The sequence below is a fragment of the Carex rostrata genome, chromosome 31, assembly GCF_964058835.1.
Source record: "Carex rostrata chromosome 31, lpCarRost1.2, whole genome shotgun sequence".
In the NCBI taxonomy this organism is placed as follows: Eukaryota; Viridiplantae; Streptophyta; class Magnoliopsida; order Poales; family Cyperaceae; genus Carex; species Carex rostrata.
In genome coordinates, this window is record NC_135948.1 from 1,391,024 (window position 1) to 1,415,145 (window position 24,122).

General features: G+C 34.3%; 3 protein-coding genes across 3 annotated transcripts; 2 read left to right on the forward strand and 1 right to left on the reverse strand.

Moving 5' to 3' along the window:
* Nucleotides 1-387: 387 nt before the first annotated feature.
* LOC144547611 (serine/threonine-protein kinase WAG1-like) lies at nt 388-2,150 on the reverse strand. Its single transcript, XM_078296302.1, has one exon. The coding sequence runs from the start codon at nt 2,104-2,106 to the stop codon at nt 646-648; it is 1,461 nt and encodes a 486-aa protein (XP_078152428.1). The 5' UTR covers nt 2,107-2,150; the 3' UTR covers nt 388-645.
* Nucleotides 2,151-12,425: 10,275 nt separating this feature from the next.
* LOC144547254 (nitroreductase family protein) lies at nt 12,426-15,919 on the forward strand. The gene is made up of 3 exons (XM_078295848.1): nt 12,426-14,131; nt 14,875-15,064; nt 15,588-15,919. The coding sequence occupies exons 1-3, from the start codon at nt 12,605-12,607 to the stop codon at nt 15,713-15,715; spliced, it is 1,845 nt and encodes a 614-aa protein (XP_078151974.1). The 5' UTR covers nt 12,426-12,604; the 3' UTR covers nt 15,716-15,919.
* Nucleotides 15,920-17,983: 2,064 nt separating this feature from the next.
* On the forward strand, nt 17,984-19,052 carry LOC144547184 (non-specific lipid transfer protein GPI-anchored 9-like). Its single transcript, XM_078295771.1, has 3 exons — nt 17,984-18,353; nt 18,511-18,540; nt 18,970-19,052. The coding sequence occupies exons 1-3, from the start codon at nt 18,020-18,022 to the stop codon at nt 19,050-19,052; spliced, it is 447 nt and encodes a 148-aa protein (XP_078151897.1). The 5' UTR covers nt 17,984-18,019.
* The last annotated feature ends 5,070 nt before the right edge of the window (nt 19,053-24,122 follow it).

The window sequence follows — 24,122 nt, forward strand, 5'->3', positions numbered from 1 at the left end:
ATTTACTTAATGAGCGAGCATGAGCATACCCTAACTCGCTCATGCTCGCTCATTAATCACCCCTAGTCCCAATGGCCGCAATGGGCAACTCGAGGTGTCGTCGTAAGAGATCGATGTCCCAATGAGCAATCTCTCTCTCTCTCTCTCTCTCTCATAGTTAAAACAATGCATGTAATTATTTCAGCTTAATTTATATAAGTCATATGTTAAAATTTTATCCAATGAACTTGGGCATGCCATTTATGCCCGGCATTAATTTCTCTGCAGTTTCAAACTTAGTTTTCAGCTCAACTGATCATCACTTTCGTTTAGTAAGTATATATATATATATGAAGTACATATATATATAACTCAATTACATAGAAGTTAATGAAATGGGAGGATTCAGAGACATCCAAGTTCAAATATTAGATTCACAACATAGAAATTGAAACAGGGGCTCATCATAATTCATAACAAATTAAACAGTATCATACATTCTAATATATGATCCTCTCTCTATAATATATACCGGATCAATGTACCTAGCTAGAGTAATCCTCAAACCTTTGTACAATGCAAATTAAAGCCTCTCTGTCACACCTCGCTAAATCTAAAGGACAAAAAGAACAACTTAAAAAACAAAAATACAATTTTGGAGTCGAATCATTTTTTTTCCTTCTTTCTCCCATTCCTTGACTTCAATCTCAGTAGCCCACAAAATAATCCAATTTTACCCAAGAAACCCTTCTTCTTTTTCTTATTCTTTTCAAGGCCCATTTTCCCCCCGCATGTCATATTATTCCAACTGCCCCACTTGAACGTTTCTTTCACTGTGTGGGCCCCAACTCCTTTCTCAGCCTCCGGCACAGTCGGCACAACCGGCGGTGTAACACACCTTATCAATGACCATTGAACTCCTTTAAAGAAAGGGTGTCGTTTGATCTCAGCCGCACCACGCATTGCACCCAAACGCCTTCTCGGGTCCCGCTCAAGCAATCGACGGATCAAATCTCTCGCGTTTGCCATGTCATCGTCCTCTCCTTCTCCTCCCAAAGAAGGAAATCTCAACTCCTTGTTCAATATATTCTTTAAGGTTGCCTCCTTCGTGGGGCCCTTGAATGGAGTACGCCCATACAAAAGCTCATACAAGAATACTCCGAATGCCCACCAATCAACCGCATTACCATGTCCTGCTCCAGTGACCATCTCCGGCGAGAGGTACTCATGTGTCCCCACACAGTCTTTCGAAAATGCGGTATCAGGCTCGGCAACAAACTCTAATTCTTCATTTTCAAAATTTGCTCTCTTTTCCTTCTTTTGTTGTTGGTTTTGTCTGTTGAGCCTCCTTCGATGTACCTTTGGTGAAACCGGTGCAATGAAAGATAAGTCAAAGTCTGATAACATGACATGGCCATCAGACTGTATAAGCACATTCTCCGGTTTCAAATCCCGGTACACGAAACCGAGGGAATGGAGGTATTCTAGTGCAAGGAGGATTTCACCAGAGTAGAAACGGGCAGCGGCTAATGGGAGACGGGAGTGGGGCCGGCGCCGGAGTAGCGAATGGAGATCACCGCCCGGGCAATAGTCGATAAGAAAGCACGAGTAATGAGATGCTTCAATTCTCGCATAAAGTGTCGGGAGGAAAGGGTGGTCGAGAGAGGCCAAAGCACGGGCTTCGGCTAAGACATGAGAGTGTGAGGTCTCTGAGGGGAGTGTGTTGAGGTCGATTACTTTCAAAGCAAAGAGAGGGGAGGGAGAAGGGGATGTTTTGAGGCGGCAAAGGAATACTTTCGAGAGGTGGCCAGAGCCGAGGGGGCGAAGGAGAGAGAGGTGTTGGAGTTGGAGAGGGAAGGGGGAGGAGGAGAGAGAGTGCCATTGAGAGGAATGGGAGGAGTGAGGGTGAGGAGAGAGAGTGGAGGAATTAGAGGAGAAGGAAGGGAGGGAGAGAGAGAGGGAGGAGCGTGGGGTGGTGAAGGTGGAGGAAGTGGAGTTGGAGGAGGTGGTGAAGGAGGAAGTAGAGGTGAAGGAGAGAGAGAGGTCTAGCTCTGCGGGAGGGAATTGGGTTAGAGAGAGGAGGTCCTTGTTCTCTTCTAGTTCCATGGTCTCTAATGAGAGATACATGAGAGAGAGAGAGAGAGAGAGGAAGAGAGAGCTGAGTGTGGTGAGAGGCGAAGGAGAAGCCAGGGTGGATGGGGTTATATAGAGAGAGAAGGGGACTTGATATTAATAATTTTTGGTGTTTTTTATATTTTATGTCAATTATTTTAGTTCTTCCTTGTCGACCCCTCTCATCTTTTATCTCAATTTTCTATTTCTCAAGTCAAATTTGATACAGATTATTTTTTTGATGTTGTCCCAATTTTGGTAGTCAAGCATAATTCAGTTAGAAAAAAAGAATCTAACAAAGAAAAGAAAAAAGAACATGGAGAAGGAAAACAAATAATGCATGTCAACCCCTAGCTCACCTATGGTTGAGATATGTTGCATTTGTATGTCACAGGAATTGGCAAATTAAGTTTTAGTCACAAGCCGTTGTTAGCAGAGTTTGAAGATCGATCCGTACGTGAAAGGAGACATCTAATACATGTTGATTACTAATTAATTGTGATTTCATATATTAAATTGCAGAAGATCTGATCACGAATCAAGTTGTGTATACATATTATCTTTTATATTTCACGAGTGTAAGAATATATATACCTCTTGTAATATATATTACAAGTATATACATATTAATTTCCAATTAAATATATATTGGATTAGCTTGCCGGGATCAGATAACACCCAAGTAAGGAAGCAGATCTCTCGTTTTCTTTTTTGAGCATGGAAATCCAAGTTGTAATATTCCCTGGCTATGTGGCACTCATGCATCGATCACATGCTTTATCATCACCATGAGAGGCGATCATGAAATGCATGGCACTGGCACATGACCACAATTATCAAGTACTTGGAAAGAGAATCATGCACTAGCCTAATAACAATTAGCAACTTCTTTAGACTAAACAATGAATTACAAGTCCGATGTATGTATATATATAACATGCATGCATAGTGCGATTCATGTACATTATATACCCCTAACTCCACATGATTCAATGAATGAGATGTTTTATTATATTATTTGCCTAATTATTGGTACCTATGTATCGATCTAAAAGTATGTGAAAAACCTCACATTTGCGGCTTCTTTTCTTTGGTTTTTAAACTTTTAATTACCTCCTAAATAATTGGCTTTGTGAACGATCGAGTTATTATCACGGTAGCTATATAGCTAGCTAGAGTGTTATTCATATGATATATATAATTAATTCTAATTTTTATATTTATATGTTAGGTCTTGAGCATGTTGTGTGGAGTTCAATAATTAATCAGTTCCTGTAAATTAATTAATTCTCACTAATATATAGTCTTCCAACAAGTCATGTGAGCGCTGGAGATTTAATGATACAAAAATGTATTTCTGATTTTAATATATAATCTCTAAACTGTAGAACAATTAGAATGATCCATGGTAGGCTTGGGTGGTTGGGCCTGCATGCCCCAATTTCTTAAAAAGAAAAACAAAAGGAGAAGAAATGTTTTTAAACAATTAATTGGCAAGGAAATGAAATTTGAGCTTATATTGTGCAAATCGTCTCTAGACCATGAGCTTATGAGCAAAGTAACTAGAATTTATATATATGGTGACTAATTAATTTAGTTACCTGTGCACTTATATAGATTGAAGTTTAAACTAAGAATGAAAATATTGGGCAAACTTTTAACTTCTATTACAGATTTTCTGACAAGAAAAAACATGCATTAAACTGGAAAATTAACATGAACACACATCAATTGAAAAAAATATATTATAAATTAAATTAAACCGAGTATCGATGGATGAGCAATATGCATGGATTTTTTTCAGAAACCATAATTAAAAAAATAATTTTTAGGGAACCAATAAGATTACTTTTTTTTTTTCAAAAACCATAAGAACCGTGGGAACCTCACGGTCTGGCAATTTTTTTTTTTTCCAGACCGTGTGCTTCTCACGGTCTTGCGAAATTTTTTTTTTTTTTTTTTTTTTTGGATTTCTTCACACCTGCACGAAAATTGCCACAGAAGATCCGCAATTTTTTTTTTTTTGATTTCCAGACCGTGTGATTCGCACGGTCCACCTAAATTGAAATCAAGACCGTGGGAACGGTCCGGTCTTGATGAATATATCTCAAGACCGTGGGAACCCCACGGTCCGGTCCCTATTTGTTTCCTTGGCACGATTACCTCCTACTTCTTCCTTGTCGAGTCAGTGCATCTCTTCCCCACTTTTTTCATCTTCTCTCTTTTTTCTTTCTTCCTTCCTTCCTTCAGTTTAATTTTTTTTTGTACTCTCATAATTAGTGTGTTTATTTTTTTTAATTACATAAGTTTATATATTTTTGAAAGAGGAACAAAAAGAGCTTCAGATCTACAAATTTCATTAGGTATGTATTTGATTCTTTTATTTTTGATAAATAATATGCAATTATGAATAAATGAGTAGAATAAATTGCTTATGTAGGTTTCTTTAGTGTAATTGTAGTAATTGTTGGATGATTTATTTATTTGCATGTTTTATGTAGATGCATGGTTTATGTGCATGTAGTTTTTTTTAGTGTATATGCATGTAGTTTTTTTTAGTGTATATGCATGTAGTTTTTTTTAGTGTAGATGAATGTAGTAATTTTTGGATTATTTATTTATGATTTATGTAGTAATTGTAGTATAAATAAATGGTTTATGTATAATTTTTTCTTTTTGTAGTATAAGTAATTGTAGTAAGTTTATTTTTTCAATGACGATCATATTTTAGGTTGTAAAATTGAAAATGATATCGATTATTGATTATGAATTTTTTTTGTTCAGATAATGTCTCAAGTGATAATAAATGTTTATTATGGACGCGAAATTTCAGACGCACCAACCTGCACATTTCCTGTTACTAATTCAACCAGTCTTCATGAGCTAAGAAAACATATATATGTTAGCATTCATTTGCTCCCTAGTCAGTTCGATCTGACAATCAAGGCTCGTTTGAACACGGCACCACCTGGCTCAGCAGAAAAATACCAGTTATTTAGCGTAGACGAGGAAACGATATGGCACATGATGCTTGAATATGCCACTCCGGTACTGAATTTTAAACTTCTTGATTTAGTGGTTGAGTCAGTACCAGTTGATAGTCATACCAATTATGACCCATATCCGGGTAGTGTACCTGGAAGTAGTAGAGACACAACGGTGTCTGATTCACCCATATATTATGATGACCCACCCGAAATACCGATATTGGATGATTTGGTAACTCGTTTTAACGAGATGAATAATAATACTAGCTTAGACACAAACTCTAGCTCAGACACAAACTCTGACCTTGGTGGCTCAGCTGTCGGGGAAGATGATATGGCTGAAATGGAGGATCAAATTAGAATGCAAGATGTAATGAAGGAGTGGGTAAATTCTATTCCCTTTATTAATCGAGGATTGCAGCATCCTTTTCCGGCATTTAATGACGATGTGCCGATGCCATATAAGGATGAAGCATTTTTTGGTTATCCACCCAGAATTGACGGTCAATTTTCAGTGGGACAGATGTTTGACTCCAAAGCCGATCTTAAATCCCAGTTGGGTGCATTTGCCCTAAATAATAACTTAGAATTACAACAACAATATACCAATCGTACTGGTTATGTAGTTGTATGTAGAGCAGAGGGGTGTCCATGGAGGGTGTACGCAAAAACCACTGAGACGGGAAATTGGACAATTGCAACAAACCCAGACGAGCACAATTGTTACAGTATTGCTTGTAAAGTAGACAGTCGTCAGCTGACTGCCAGGATGATTGCAGATGTAATCAGACCTGGTCTAAAGGAGGACCTGGAGATGTCAATTAAAGCATGTCGATGTTCAGAACGCCGTGTAAAATTTTGGGGAGGTTCCACGATAAATTGGTGAAAATGTTTGCTCCAGTCCACAGAGGTTCCGTCTCCAAACAACCCTCGTCCTCGTGTCCATTTGCGGATATCCTCAAGTAAGCTGAAGGCTGGCGGAGCCGGCGGAGGAATTGCCTGAAAGAATCCGAACTGTCGGAAAACCCTCTCGGGAAGGTGATACTCTACCTCCCAGAAATGGATGCACCACACGCGGCATGGAAAGAACGCCTGGTCTCTTATCCAGTGCCAGTGCATTATGTTTTCGTAACCTCTGTACGGCGTCCAATTGACAACATTGGACTTCAAACGCTCAAACTGATCCCGATAATGCGATGTGCCTAAGTTGGAAACACATGACAATTATAAGTGTACATTCAACACATACTTATATGGAAAAACATAATATTTATTATTCAAATGTACCTTTCTTAGGGTTACTCTTCCATCGATGCGGAATAGTCCATTTTGCTCCATAAGCCCGTCTCTCATCCACTGGTTCGTTGTCAGATGGTAAATCATGTGGTCTAAACTAAAAAATTACTACACTAATCTACACTAATCTACACTAATCTACACTAAAAAAAACTACATGCATCATGCATCTAAACTAAAAAAAATTAGTAGCACATAAAATATGCAAATAGACATATCACCATACAATTACTACATTCATCTACACTAAAATTATACATAAACCATTTATACTACATAAGCAATTTATTCTACTCATTTATTCATAATTGCATATTATTTATCAAAAATAAAAGAATCAAATACATACCTAACGAAATTTGTAGATCTGAAGCTCTTTTTGTTCCTCTCTCAAAAATATATCAACTTATGTAATTAAAATAAAAATTACTCTAATTATGAGGGTACAAAAAAAAAAATCTGATGGAAGAGAGGAAGAAAGAAGAGGAAGAAAAAAAATGGAGAAGGGGGCGTGGGGGAAGACAGCCTCTGTCTCGTTGTGGGTTTAAAACCAAACCCAGACCGTGGGAAGCGCACGGTCTTCAGAATTGAGGGCCGGACCGTGGGATGCACACGGTCTTGAGATTGGAATTCTTCAGACCGTTGGATGCACACGGTCTTGAATTTCATTTCGGATCTTCTGTGACAATTTTCGTGCAGGTGTGGACAAATCCAAAAAAAAAAAAAAAAAAAAAAAAATTTCGCAAGACCGTGAGAAGCACACGGTCTGGAAAAAAAAAAATGGCCAGACCGTGAGGTTCCCACGGTTCTTATGGTTTTTGAAAAAAAAAAAGTAATCTTATTGGTTCCCTAAAAATTATTTTTTTAATTATGGTTTCTGAAAAAAATCCAATATGCATGGTATCCACGAATATCAAAGCAGCCGTCCGCGCCAACCCTTTCTTGCTTCAATGCTTCTTCTTTACATATTCATTAAAATATACTGAAGATACTGGTACTGTACTTTTTAAGTATTTATTGGCACAGAGAACATGGTATATTAACAGTAATATGACTGTACGCAGGTTGCTTCCAGTTAACCCCCACTATCTCTGATTCTGATCAGTACATATCTCAATTTCCTCGAAGTGTCAAAAATTACATCTATATCCTAATTAAGGCTAGTCATTTTTGACGTCAACACGGTTATAAAATTGAAGTTTTATTTATTTTTTGCTGCTCTTTTGTTGAAGTGACAACTGTCAAGGTAAAACTGTAAATCATTGAGCTTATGACAAAGTTGTTACAAGTTGTACCAGCATTTTGGAGATAGGTTAATTAATTTCTAATAAGAGAATTGTGTTCCAAAGAAAGGGGGATCTAGCCATCTAGCTAGGGGCACAAGTTCTTTGGATGGTAAAGGAAACGACATATACAGCTTTTACTTTATAATCATATATACGCACTTTCATGAAATGCAATGTATCTATCAGACTATCACTTTGTTCTTTCGTTTTCATCAAAAAAAAAAAAAACTTTGTTCTTTCGTTCTTTATGATATTTGTTTTTTTACTACCTACCAACGGTTTGTTCCTCCCATGATTCAACTATAATAGATCTTCTGCGTTGAAAACTTTGTAGAAGTTTGTGTTATGATCCTAATAGAGAAATAGACCGTGCTTCAATATGTGATCAACCTAGGCCTCATATTATTTACTTTTATCTTTAGGGTAAAATCACACATCATGTTATTTAGTTTCAAAGCTAATTAACTCAGATTATATATAGCTGTTCAGTACTTTCTTGGACTATATAATTAATTTTGGATAATACTTTTGACCACAGCTATTAGGGTTTATTTTTTATTCGCCGAGGCAATTACAATATATGTTGTGGTTCTGTAGCGGATCAAGATGCTTCTTTGATAAGTAAACTGCTAATGGTATGTACACACACACACACACTATATAGTACACGTAGAAGTAATGACATGAAAATAGGAAGAAACATCTCCACATTGTCTCACATGCATTTTTATTCGATCCCTGCTCACTTAACGTACCAAGTCCCAAACTTGAAAAGATCCTGCATGTACCAGCTCTCAGATATTGATTGGTTCGTTATATGATTTACGTTATATATATATATATATATATATATATATATATAGGAATATGCTAGCATGCTACGTGTAGCATAGCTCCCCTCAGTGCAACGGCTCAATATTCGACTTTTTAAAATCCTAACAATTGATCCGAACCGTTCATCTTATTCTTCATATTAATATGTGTTTGGAGACCAAATGTTACATTTTTTGGAAATTTTTTACTATTGTTTTAGATTTATTGAATATCGTTGTTTTTTAGACAAATCTGGACCATAAAAAACTGCGATATTCAATAAATATAAAAAAATAGTAAAAAATTTCCAAAAAATATAAAATTTGGCCTCCAAACACATATTAATATGGAAAACAAGATGAACGGTTCGGATCGACCGTTAGGATTTTGAAAACTCAAATATTGAGCCATAGCACGAGAGGCCTCCATGCAACCCATAGCATATTAGCCAAATCCTATATATATATACATACTAGTATCATTCCCGTGCGTTGCAACAGAATATATTATAAGAGAAAAAAAAATTCATACAAAATAACATATTTTCATGAAAAATAGACTAATAAAAAATAATTATTTAACAATAAAAGATTATGACAACGTATTCTCATACAAATAAAAGATGCAAGAGATGCATGTAGATATCTGAAGAGGAAAAACAAGTAAACAAAGAAAAAATCATTAAAAGCCAGATAACTTGTTATCAAATATTCTGATATGTATAGAAACAAAATTGATGATATTTCTAGATTTTTCACGGCAATAGCTATAGAAACATAGAAGAGAAATAAGGAATGAAAGAAATAAGGAAACATAATTATATCGCTAAATTGGAGAGGAAGAAATAAGGAATGAATGAAATAAGGAAATATATTATATTGCTAAATTTCAGAGTTTATTTAATTTTAATTGTAATGCATCATGTGGCGGTACGTGTGGTGAGTATATTTTTAGTTAAATTTAGACTTTTACACATTATTCAGATGCATTTAATCAAAAAAGACAGATTATGTAATTGAATGACTGAGATTAAATATGAAATTTCAACTTTTAATCATAGCCGTTGGCGAATCGGACACCCAACGTGCTTAATAATAGAATGGATATATATATATATATAGAGAGAGAGAGAGAGAGAGAGAGTGACTAATGTGCATTCGTATGCATATCGCCCGATATGCATATGGTCCAAATTTGAAATTTCAAAATCCAAAACGTCGATCCGAACCGTTCATCTTGTTCTCCATATTAATATGTGCTTGGAGACCAAATTTTACATTTTTATGCATTTTTTTTACTATTTATTAAGCCACTTTGAAAATTGTTGATCCAACAGTGGCTTAACAAAACAGTAAAATCAGCAGCCATCGTTGAATCAACAATTTTCAAAGTGGCTTACTAAATAGTAAAATAATTCAGAAAAATATAAAATTTGGTCTCCAAGCACATATTAATATGGAGAACAAGATGAACAGTTTGAATCGACGTTTTGGATTTTGAAATTTCAAATTTGGACCGTATATCGGTTTGGCTCACATCTAACGGTTTGGATCGATCATTTGGACTTTAAAAATCAGAAAATGACTTGGTCGCACGGGAAGCTAGGAACAATCGATTGTTTATTAGCCTATCTATGTGTGTGTGTGTGTGTGTGTGTGTTATATTATAACATATATGCATACTTTGCAAAAATTCATACAAAAATATTCATTGGTACATAATATATATTAGAATACGTATTCCCAACTTCCCGAAATTTTAATTAATATATATCCATTTTTTTAAAAGTTTCAAAATATGCACCTATTTTCAACTTATTTCTAGATCTGTCAAAATCAAAAAATTATTTTTCGAATCCAACCCCAATATTCAGAAAATAATTTTCCAGATTCAGAGGGTTTCTTTCCGGAAAATTATTTTCCCGATTTGGGGTTCTGTGAAATAATTCTCCGATTTTTTTTTTTAAATAAATAAAAAATGTTATGATTTATTTAGTTTTTGTATTCAAATATTAGAAATATTTTTATATTTTAAAAAAAAGATAGAATACTATATAATTTAATTTATTAGAAATACTGTAACAAATAATCCGGATAAATATTTTTAGGTTGGATTTTTTGCGGTTGTAAGAAAAATTAAAATATTTCTTTGTGTGTTATTGAAAAAAAACAAATAGGTTTTGGATCTAGGTAATTGATTCCGGTTCAAAATTCACTTCTGGATAAATAAAGAAAATATCATGGTCCTTCTATTTTTGAAAAAATAGAATTTGATCTGACAAAATGTCAGACGAAATGATTTCATATTAATTTTTTTTCAAAATAGATCCAATATCTTATAATTTGAATGTACTGGAAGGACTATGGTATTTTTTTATGTACTCAGAAGTGACTTTTGAATCGGGATCAACAACTAAAATCCCAAACTTTTTTATTTCTTTCCAATAAAACACAAAGAAATATTTTAATTTTTCTTACAGCCGCAAAATTTGGCCTTAAAAATATTGATGCAAGTTATTTGTCGCAGTCTTTCTAATAAATTCAATTATATAGTATTCTATATATTTTCAAAGAAATATAAAAATATTTATAATATTTCAATACAAAAAATAAATAATTCATAACATTTTTTATTTAACTAAAAAAAATACCGGAGAATTATTTTCCAAAAAGAGACCCTTTGAATGCGGAGAATTATTTTCCAAAAAAAGACGCTGGATCTGGAAAATAATTCTCCAATTTAGACAGATCTGAAAATAAATTGAAAATGGGTGCATATTTTGAATTTTTTTTTTTTTTTGGATATTAGTAAAAATTTCTGCCCAACTTCTGGTTTTTGAAATTCAGATGAATAATACCTATTCAATGAAATCATAGAATCAAAATTGTAATAGCAGTCTTATTTTTCTGTTAGAAAAGTATGATATATAGACTACGTGAAAGGAGGAGGAGACTAAGAGAGACAAGGCGGTATGTTTTTCTGTGATGCATTAATTGTTCATCTTTGTTTATATTTAATTCTCACCTAAGATTCTTTTCCCTACCTTTTGAATTTGCTGCTTAATGCAGTTGACCACAACACACTCATCACAAATCGGAGTTGTGAAGCAACGTGTCTATGTCGGACGAATACAGAACGAAAATTTATTAAAATGCTTGCAACATTTTTTTTGTTGGGTAGCAAGTATACAAAGATAATATAAAAAGGTTACTAATATTTTAGATTGGTGCACTAGTTTTGTATTTTAATTAAGATGTTTGCAAAATGCAACATTAACTTACAACCAAAATGCCCTTCTGTCATTTCTTTTCCGTTGATTTTGAGGATGTGTCCCAGTTCATTAATGCTCTGTTAATTAATTAAAGAAACATAAAAGAAAGAGCCGCAATAAATGAAGTTAGGTTTTGTTGAATTATATCATCACGCATCTAAGAACCAATCGGTTAAGCCATATATGGTTTCGGTAAAAACTATTAGCTGTTGGATCAAGTATTAAAAGTATATTTTACTGCTAACAAAATTGAAAAGTTAAATTATGATAGGATTTTTCGGTAATTATAGTTTAAGAAAAAGAGTATGAGCCTATGAGGCATGGTGGTCTCACACATTCTTTTTTTTTTTTAGATCGTTAGCCTCTCAGAGAGGCTGTCAGTATATTGTGTTCAACTAATGAAAATTTGCATTCGAGAAAAATTGAGCACAAAAATCAGTCTAGGTATTGTACGGGTGAGAGCCCGCTACCTAACTAAGCCCAAGTCTCTTGTGACCAACAAAAAAATAATTTTAGCAACATTGATTAAACGCAACGGCCGAAGTTTATATTTCAAACGGGTAAACTAATGGACTCGAAAATATCCGTAAAGTTTCCCATCGAAAGCCCGTTATCATTGGGCCCAAACGACCCGAACCTTCACCTCATTCTTTCTCCAAACAACCACACACTTCTTCTTCCATCACCCATTTGCCATAGCATGAACCAGTTCCCCAGTTGTTTCATGAACCGTGATCGGTTCCTCACTGCCCTTGTGCCTTATCCTGCCTTGGAATCCTAAAACCACGTCCAGACATTATTGATATTCACGGAGCTTCAAACGTAAGCGGTAACATCACTGCTTCGTGTCAAATACTCAAATGCCTTCTCGACCTCTCCTCCGCCTTCACTCTCCCAGGCCACGACCGTTATCTCTGCTCACTCTGGCAATGATTCACTCCTCCACATCCCGCCTATCCCACCATCTCCCGCAGAACCAAACCGAGTATACGACCCAAGCGATAGCGTACCACGACCGGACCAAGCATTCGCTCACCTCCGGTTACGCTCGCGGACCCGGTCGGCTCGACTGGGCCAACCAACCCAATCCCTTCCTCCGGTTCGTACCTTCGCCTTCCCTTCCCCTCCTTCACCCCACCACTCCCCTCTCCCCTCATTTTCCCTCTATTTTCAATTCTTTCCCTTCCTCTCCTCTCCCCCTCTCTCTCTCCTCCCTCTCCTCCCTTCTCTACTATTCCCTCTCTCTGTCGGCTTGGAAAACCACTACCTTCTCTACCTGGTCCCTTCGGGTCAACCCAAGTAGTGGCAACCTCCATCCGACTGAGTGCCACATTCTCTCTCCTCCCCTCCCCAATTCCCCTTACAACGCCTCTCCTTTTCTCTCTCACTACTCCCCCAAAGATCACTCCTTGGAGATTCGAGCAGTATTGCCCCCGAATTTGAAATTACCCATTCCTTCTGATTCGTTGATAGCCGTTTTCTCATCAATTTTTTGGCGCGAGGCTTGGAAATATGGCGAACGCGCCTTGAGGTATTGTAATCATGATGTGGGCCATGCAATTGCGGCCTTGGCAATATCAGCTGCTGCACTTGGTTGGGATGCCAAACTGCTCGATTCTCTGTCCCATTCTGAGTTGGAAGCTTTACTAGGTGTCACCAAGATGTATCCACCATTGCCCGAGCCATTGCCTACAAAACCAATTAGAGGTAACCTACCTTGGGTTGAGGCGCAACACCCCGATTGTGCATTGGTACTGTTTCCAGCTAATACCGATTTTACTGTTGATTATCCAGCTTTAAGAGAGTTCGTTAAGGGATTGTCTGATTTAGATTGGGCTGGCAAGCCAAACTCTCTCAGTAAAGACCATGTATGTTGGGATGTGATATACCACACAGCTGAGGCCATAAAGAAACCTGGAGATGATAACCTTTTTTCAGTGAACCCATTTCGTAAAAGCGGTCTGATATCAGAGAAACTTTACAAAGATTTCACGGTTTATGAGGTGGTGAGAAAGAGGCGGTCTGCGGTGGACATGGACCGAATCCACTTAATGGAGAGAGAAACCTTTTACCAAATTCTACTGCACTGCCTCCCATCAGGCGAGGTGGATCTGGGGGAAAAACAAGGGAGGAATTTTGCAATGCCCTTTAGGGTTCTGGATTGGGATGCTGAGGTGCATCTAGCATTGTTTGTGCACAGAGTCAACGGTTTGGAAAACGGAATATATTTTTTGGTGAGGAATGAGGATCATTTTGATAGCTTAAAGAAGGCAATGAGGTCTGAATTTGAGTGGGTCCGGCCCGATAAGTGCCCTGCCGGACTCCCACTCTATAGGCTTGCCAAAGGAGATTGCCAGGATCTTGCAAAGCAACTCTCTTGCATTCAGGTATATTGTTCAGCAAATCTTTTTGGTAGTTATATATATGTGAATCCTGGTTGTTTATGTTAGTTTCTCATTTTATGGTTCTGTCCAAATCAACCGGAAAGTCAAACTTTTTTAATTTGGAAAACAGTGAACTGAAGCCTGAACTACAACAAATAAAACTAAGATCCAACTGAATAAATGCACTAATTTCATTTTAAATGTCTGAGTTGAAAATTATAGTTGAGAGTCCAATATATTATTAGCTAGCTATGAAAGTATCCCAGTTATTTAATTGGCTAATTTTCCGAATGGAAAAAGGTATATGTAAGGCTGTGGTAATATGCATATTATGGATTGGCATGTGCTATGGATCCATATCTCTATCTTCGTAGTTCAAACAGTCGATCCGAACTGTTAAATGATCTCCATATGAAAATGTACTTGTAGATTAAATTTTACATTTTTAGAGATCTTTTCCTATTTGTTTGGATAGATAGAAAATCACTTGATGTAAAAATTCTGGACCATGCGAAAGCAGTGATATGGATCCATGATATGGATTTGATCTGTAATATGCATATTACCATAGCCTCAATCAAAAAGTATGTATAATATATTTTGCTTTAGTCAAACGAACTGTAAAAAGAAGGGAAATGAAACTATGAAAAATGTGCAACTGCTTTGCCAATGAAACCCTTGCACGGTGGTTATGAATATTTTGTTTTCTGTTGTACGAAATTGAAAACTATACAAATAAACTGCAGGATATTGCTTCTGATGGATGCTTTAGTTTGGGAATGGTGGCGCGATTTGAGCCAGTATTGCGTGAAAAGGGTGCATGGATGTACCCGCGGTTGTTTTGGGAGACGGGAGTCATTGGCCAGGTGCTGTACCTAGAAGCCCATGCTGTTGGTATATCTGCTACCGGTATTGGTTGTTATTTTGATGATTCTGGTAAGTTATATCTGCTATAATTGTATAAAAAACAAAAGTAACAATGAGAAATTTTGCTTGGCTGGAAATTTAAAAATTAGCTATGCACAGTTATACAATTCAATTAGTCTTTGGTTCCTTTGTAAATTACACGATAAAACATCAAGGTAATAAACATTAAGCCAGGTTGGCTTGATCTGGTTATATTGAATTTAAGGAAATGGTTTTCCTAACCGGTACTTGCAACCCAAAATGGAACTCTCTTTGTTTCAATTTAAGCACGTGTTAGATTTATGAAAAAAAAACCTTATTACCAAGGTTTAAAATTGTGGACAATTGATGGAATTTACCTTTACCAATACTCAAATCTAACAAAGGTGCTTACCATTTGCATAACTAGTAACAGAATTGAGTGGCCGTTGCCCTTATGAATATTATTGGGTTGAATATCCAAATGCTACAATTGGTGTAATTTTCAAGAAAGAAAAGGGACTTTTGTAGTGCTGATTGATACAAATATATGTTTCATGATTTTAATCTGCAGTGCATGAAGTGCTTGGATTAAAAGGGAGGGATTTCCAAAGTCTGTATCACTTCACAGTGGGCGGGCCTGTAGTTGACAAGCGGATCATGAGCCTACCCGCTTACCCGGGGCCTGGTATAGATGCTTGAGTTCCCTAACGTGACATATATTTAGCCTGTAGCAGTTTGCATTCTGAAATATTTTATCGAATTGTTTCATAACACAGTTGTAGAGTTTTGTTTGCTGCACATAATACTCTATTAAAATAAAGTCAATAGTTTTGTACTTGGAATATTCATGTACAGTTTTGTCAAAAGACCAGGATACGGTACAGAAATGTACCATTTTACAGATACAGTTTTGTTACTAGTGTAAGAGCTTGCCCCTCGTGTACATTATTATTTGACATAAATAAAAGAAAATTTTAGTAGTGGCTGCATGGTTGTAAAATTTAACGGGAATGGCAAAAGCTAGCTTATCACTTCGTTTTTGACTCGATTTAATGACAAATTAAACCATTGGAATAAATTGCAGAATGAACTTTAGATTGGAATTGGACGGAGACGTGTGTAAGAGAAAAGGGAACTTTATAAATATAAACAGAAGTTCGTGCGTTAACTCGTTCAAACAGTCATTGTTTTATTGAACCAAGCTATTATAAATTATTTGGATAAGTTGAATTTTTTAAGTCATTTAAATCACTCCACACAATCTCTCTCTCTTCTGTGAAATAAGTATCATTCTCTGTTCCTCTTCGAAAATCCCAACTGCATAGTGTCTTACTAAACTGATATTTGCTTTATGTTTTGATCACTTAGAAATGTTGAAATAGCTGGAGATGATCGATCATGACAGCTGGAAACTGATGTTTGCTTTAAGTTTTGATCACTTAGAAATGTTGAAATAGCTGGAGATGATCGATCATGACAGTTGGGATCTATTCTATTGGAACGAAGTCAGCATATAAATTAACAAGTGCTGTTATCTCACACCATTTTCACAAAATATTTCTTACATATTTGCACTGACTAGTTGTTTCTGATAAAAAAGTGCATTTCTATATAGTCTGGAACAACATATCACTATTTTATGTAAGCGGAGGAATCACTTGACAGTTGACAATGATTAATTTTACAATCTTGCTAATAGATTATTCAATTTTTTTAAGTGTAATAAAAAATAGAAAGTAAATTTATAGGTACGTTATTGGACATGTAGTAGCTCGACAATCAAATTTCATACAATTTTAGTATTGTTTGATGATGTGTCAAAAACCATTAATTTCTGACCGTTGAAATTTCAAGGCCCGATGTACAGAGAAATATATATCAAATTCATCATATTCTATAGTCACTAGATATATAAATAATATAGATCATATCAAAATGTCAGATTTTAAATTTAACTTTTATTTTTAAAAACTGTCAAAATAAAGAATTGCTATTTGTAAATATCTTATACGTTGTTGTAATACTTTTTCCAAATGCAAACACTGGTTTGTGCGAGTATAATTTCTCTTACTTTACATAAAAGAAATTTTAAATATAAATAGGAAGGAAGGTCAGAAAGTGATTGGAGGGATTGAGGCACACGTTTTGGGATATATATTATATTATATTATCTTTAGCAATATTCATGGCGCACATGATTAATTCATAATTGGTTGGTGCCAATGCTGTATATGTTTTTTAAGAATGAGGCTATGGTAATATGCATAGCACGTATTGTATTGGTTAATTTGTATTATGGATCAATAGTTTTGCTTTAAAGGTTCACCGTTCAATATGATATTTAATAGATCATTTAAAAATATTAATAAAGACATATAAAATTTAGTCCGCAAGTACATTTTCATATGAAAAATATGTTGAACGGTTTATATCGACTATATAAACTTTGAAAATATAGATATTAATCTATAATACAAACCAATCCGCTTTATGCATAGTACCATAACCTCGCTCATTTTACTATCTTCTTTGCCAATATTCAGGACACACATATTAATTTAATTCATAAATGGATAATTCTAATGCCTACCAGACTTAATTAACAATAGTAAACTAGTTTTGATCAAATCCAACCTGACAGCAGTTGTCTTCATTTTTTTTTTTCACACCAGCTAATTTAACAACTTTTTTTTTTCATTTTTGTAGATGCATGATCTTATTATTATAATTGCAAATTTGTAGCTATCACAGTGAATTATGCCATTCTAAAGGTCCATAGAACCATATTTGCAAAGTATCACTCATGTCACCTCACGAGGCACGATGAATAATCATTAACCAGCATACAAAATAAAATATTTCCCTTTATCTGGTAAAACAACAAACAAAGCAATAAATAAAAAGGGCGCCAACTTGCATAAACCAAGTCAAGTCAACTCTCTCTGGTATCAATTCTCAATTAGAGAGAAAGATTAAACATCAACATATATTAACAAAACAAAAATGGAGAGGATTTTAGGAAGGAGATTCTTCTCTCTGGTGATAGTGGCCGTAGCGGTGGTTGCAACAACACAAACAGAAGCACAGGACCTGCCATGCATTGCTGATCTAGCAAACTGTGCTGAGTTCTACAATAACACTGCTCTTGTGCCGACCGAAGCATGTTGCGGGCCCCTCGCAAGTGCATTGAAAAACCAGGTCACTTGCCTTTGTGCAGTTTTCAACAATCCCTTAATTCAGAAACAACTTGGTATTAACTTGCAATCGGGTCTGGAGCTCTTTAATCGGTGCAACATCACCGGTGCAGGCCCGAATATTTGCACTTCAGCAGCACCAGGTAAGCTTTGTCTAATTTTAATATGTTATGGCTTGATTAAATTTTCTTCTTTTTTGTTGGTTGTTTAGATTGATAAATTTTGCCAGGAGAACAGAGATATGTGTGATCTAACTTATATTTCTTTTCTTTATTCTTTTTATTTGTACTTCATCTTCAGCTCCTCCGCCTAAGAAGCCTCCAACTCCAGGTATATTTTCAAAAATGAAAAATTCTAAATGCAATTTATGTTATGTTGATATATGTTAACCAAATAGAGTAACTACAACTTCTATATAGAATGTCCATTTTAAAATTGTGCAGCTTAATTTCTAAGAATCATAATGTAGAGAGATACACCAAACCTGTTCAAGTTTTTTTTTTTTGTATTTCAATATATCTTTTGCAACTATATATATATATTTATTACAACATATGTAAACTGACATCTTTCTTTTGTTAGTATCACATATATCCATTTACAAGGATCGTAATGATAACTTGTTCAGACATCTTCAAGCATATTATATGACATATATCCGAATAAAACTTAATTAAGAAGTACACTTCATATGTTTTTCTCATAAATGAAAATATTGTAAGGTTGTGTAATGTAATTTATTTTTGTCTCGAGAAACAGGGACTCCAAATGGAGCACCATTTAAATCTGAATGGATTGGTTTTTCTACCTTCTTCTCCCTTATCCTCTTTATCATGGCATAAGGTGCTTATGTAGAACTCTCAATTTGTGCCATGTAAGAGTGTACGCATATATTGAAAGAGACATTATTCACTTCTGAATTGTGCTGTTTATTTATTCATTCTATTAAATTGCTGTTTATTTATTTATTTTATTCTATTTTATAAATTTTAGATGCCAATGAATGGAGAACTCTTTTTTTTTTTTCTTTCTCTTTCATGATTTCTTTCTATTTTATAATTCCGAGGAATCGTCAGGAATTTATAACAGAATTTTCCCTTTTTCTTTCATTTTAATTTGGATGCCAATAAATCATTTCTCTAATACGTTGCCTATATAATTAACATATTAATTAGTCTGTGGATATTAATTTTAAGCTGTACATTAATTCATTTAATTGGCATCGTGGCTGTCAACGTTGATCAATTATATCTAACGATCGTAGATGTAAGTAATGTATCCAACAAAATTAGCAATTTTATTTGGGATAATTCATCGAAAAACATTTGGTAAAATATCACATCTATTAATTTGTCCACATCAGAATTTACATAATCACCGCCTAGAGTGTTGGGACATTTATTCTTAAATATATTCCGTCTCATCGTACAAGATAGAATTTTAATCAAAATAATCCAGAGTTATTGCTCCTTAGACATGCCATGGAAACAACTGACGATAATTCCGCAATATCCAACACAGATTAGAATTAGTTTAATTTGATAAAGTAGAAAACGGGGTCTCAGGGAGATATGTGGGAGATATAAAGCATAAATATTGATTAAGTTTCTTTTTCAGTATTGGAATGAGTTACTGAGAGAGAATGAAGTCAGTTTTGCTTTTAGAGGAAATGACTATATCCTTTTTTTTTATATTAAGCACTTAGATGTTCTGATTCGTCAACAGTTGTGATTAAACGATTGAATTTTGGATTGAATTTCAACCCTTCAATCAAACAGATGACATGTTTTTTATTCTATGCATCTTTTTGATATTTTTCTATATCATAAAAGTCTAAATTTATTTAGAGCATCTCTATTGGTGCAATGTTTTGCAATTGCAAAATGATTATTGAAATCAATTTCAGTTCTTAATTGCATAACTCCCACAACCGTGCAATTGCTAATCCATTTTTTTTTGGTGCCACGTCAACTAATTTAATGGAATTTGACCGAATTGACCCTTTGACCGACCCCTTCCTTTCCTTTCCTTCCTTTCTCCGCGATATCCATCTTGATATACATCTGCGCCTCATGGTCATCACATCTGCAATCCATCTTCGCCCCATGGTCTCTCTCTCTATGATCCATCTTCATCACATCTGTGCCCCCATGGTCTCTCTCTCTCTCTCTCTCTCTACGATGTCCATCTACACATCTTCGTCCCCTTCCCTCTCTCTCTACAATGTAATATGTTCACCCCCTTCTCTCTCACTGTACGATGTCATCAGTTTGCTAAAAAATAAATAAATGCATATTTTATTCCATCTCATACATATTACTACCCTTACATTGTTTAGATTATCAATTATAAGAACAATTGAACAACAATATATAAGGAAAATACTGACATCTCTGCATATGCATTTCCATAATAATAATAAAAAAAACGTATTACAACAGTTTCAAAGCCTTCCATCTAAAAATAAAAACACAAAATACCACACAGCTAGGCCTACTTCTACCACCTGTCACAACTGACAGCACTACTTCAATTTGCATCATTTTTAAATAAGTTAGCAAAAATTCGCCCAACACCTTGGCATCCAGATCAATTCTCTCAGCCAATCTTCGTGGAGGCAGTTTGCTCCCTCCAAACATAGCCTCATTTCTTTGTGGGAAAGCAAGAAATAAACAAAAATGTACTGTCCTTGTCAGTGCCTTGCTCTTAGGTTTGCTCCTTTTTTTGAAATTATGGCAGCCAAAAAAAGCTTTTAAATAAGAATTAAGTACAAATTACAACATTCCATCCTAGTTACTGTCATCTCCAAAAAATAAAAGTAAAAAAATCTAAACTGGGAATGAATACTGGTACACTGGTACCTACCTAAATTACCAGCTGCTTACCCCACTGTAATGCCTAACTAATCAGCTGCTGGTTGAAGATTAGACCCCATTAGTCTTTCACAAGTTTTTGTTTTCAATGATATGATCATCTAGGATATTTACATCTAAATTGTGCACAGTTATTGTTTTCATATCTAAGAAATACTCAACTTAACTTACTACAGAATCAAGCATGTAAAACATAAAACAAAGTGCATAAAGTTAAGTCTTATTTACCTCACTGTTTACGAAGATATCTGGAGATCCTTCACAAAATATGTTCTCTCTCTTGAGAAGCTGAAACCCAGCCGAGCTGCTATTTTGATGGCACGTAGTCACCACATATAGATGCAATAAATTACTTCATTTTTTTTTACAAAAAACTTTCCTAAATATACAATTTAGACGATTATAACTAATTACCAACAGTATATAAATTACAATTATTCATCGTATCTAATTTGAATCACAGATACATGATATTATAACCAATTATCTACATTTGGTATCTTTATTAAATCCAAACCTGATGTAAATCGTAATTAATTAGATTTGATTGGTAGATGCATAAAATAACTACTAATATTAGGTTGTAAATCTAGGAGGTTAAACATTAATTTGAGCATCTATGGAAACAATTCAATCAAAATTCAATTTATGATTATTAGGTGATCTTAATTGCCGAGTTGGAATGCCAATTTTAATAAGAATTTTGTTGATTCCTGAACAAACAATCAATTTGATTTGTTTCATAATGAGCTAATTTCAAATCGAACTAAACTCAAATCAAGCTCAAATCGAATCACGAACTACGAATTTTTTTGCCACCCCTAGCTATAGCAATTCTGTGCTCAAACGAGATTTACTTAATTTAGCAATGTTGATGGAAGCAACCTTCTGTGCTCAAACAAGATTTACTTAATTTAGCAATGGAGAAATTCAGGCTTCAAGCGATTCCATACTTTTTGGGACGATAATGGGCTAAGAAAATAACATCTAGATCTGGGCCATTATTAATTGTAGCCTAAATAATTTGCTCTTTTCTCCCGTTGGGTTTTTCTTGATTAAAATGACACATGAAATGCTTGCTGTGGTCTACATTATTTTGAATGATGCTCCAAACTTTTCTATTTATTGTATTGACAACTTGGATCTACAACCACGGATATAAATCTGCTGTTATTCCAAAGGGATCATAGGATCCTGTTATTCTTATCTCAACTACTCAAAGTTTCTCATGCACGAATCTCAAATAATTTTTTTTCACATCCGAATCTCGACAAAGATCAACAGCTAGGATTAGAATAACATACTGGCGTGATTCCTTTGGAATAACAGCATATTTATTTCCTACAACCACACAGGAGTAATATAAAACGAAGTCGGTTATTACAAAGAATGATTTTCTATTTGATCAATCATATTATAAGTACCTGGACACGACTAATTAATAAAAGGAAGCAGCTAATAGTCCCCGGACCTCAGTCTCCCAAAAATCCCCGGACCTTTAAAACTAATCCTGTAAACAAGTCTATCAGCTTCGGTAATGTTATGTAAATAATTCTGTAAACAACTTCAATTGATGTTACACATATGAAACCGCGTGCTTCCAAAGCAAAACGCGTGAAATCAGTCCAAACCGCGTGGTCAACTAAGAAAGTACAATCAAAGTACAGCTAGCAATTATAATGGGGACCACCTTCTAGAAGTTGTAACCGGGACCAGATTTTATAATTTTGTAACTGGGACCAGATTTTATAATTAGTGAACAATTTATGTGAATTAAAAAATTAAGAAAAAAATTATAAAAAAAAATTATAAAAAAATTTCATTTTTCAAAATAATTTTTTTTTAAAATAAAATAAATTAAATTAAATTTACGTTTCTACAAAAAAGTTGATAACTTAAACGATATAATGTAAAATAGTAAAAATTCTATAAACATTATCAGTAAAGTCTGTAAAAATATATGAATTATTCTATTAGCAATTTAAATTGATTCAACAGTACTAAATCATGTAAACATATATACTAAATCCTATAAACATCTATACTAAATCATGTAAACATATATACTAAATCCTATAAACATATATGAATTATTCTATTAACAATTTAAATTCATCATTTTTCGAAACATATACAACATAACACTGAAAGAAAAAAAAAATTACAACAATTTTACATCATACAAATCACTACTTGCATACTCTTTAAAAATTATTTTGCAAGTATCCAAACTGTAATCACAATAGTAACCCAATACTGTAACTATATGAAAGTAATCATGTAAACAAAACGATATAATCCTATAACTATGACAAGGTAATCCTGTAAACAAAACTATGTAATCCTATAAACAACTAGAATCTGTCCATGAATTGTGTCAAAACACCAAAATATAGATGGTCACAGGATCTAGATATAGATGGTCACAGGATCTACATCGTGGATTTGGAATAGTTGAAATTCACATATAAAAAAACTATAATAACATGTGTTAAATTCTATAAACAAATTGTCTTAATCCTGTAAACATTTAGATATAATCCTGTGAACATTCACACAAAATCCTACAATTATCCGTTGAACTTAGATATTATACTTGAAATTTTATTTTTAATATTTAATATGTTAAAAAACTGTAAGTTAATGAGTATATATCATTGATTTTGAATAGTTGTGATGCACATATAAAAAACTATAATAACATGTGTTAAATTCTATAAACATATTATCCTAATCCTGTGAACATTTACATATAATCCTACAATTATCCGTTGAACTTACTTATTATACTTGAAATATTAATTTAAATATTTATTATATTAAAAAAATGTAAGTTAATGTGATGAATCCTGTTAAGATACAAAAATTATCCGTTGAGCATACATATTATATTTGAAATTATATTTTTTTACTTCGTCCTTATTTTTCAATATACTCATTTTACATCTTTTTATTACAATAAAATATAATTCCTACAAATATATATTTCTATTTGGTCATTATTTTTTTATTTGGTCATTACTTTCCAAATGTAGTGAT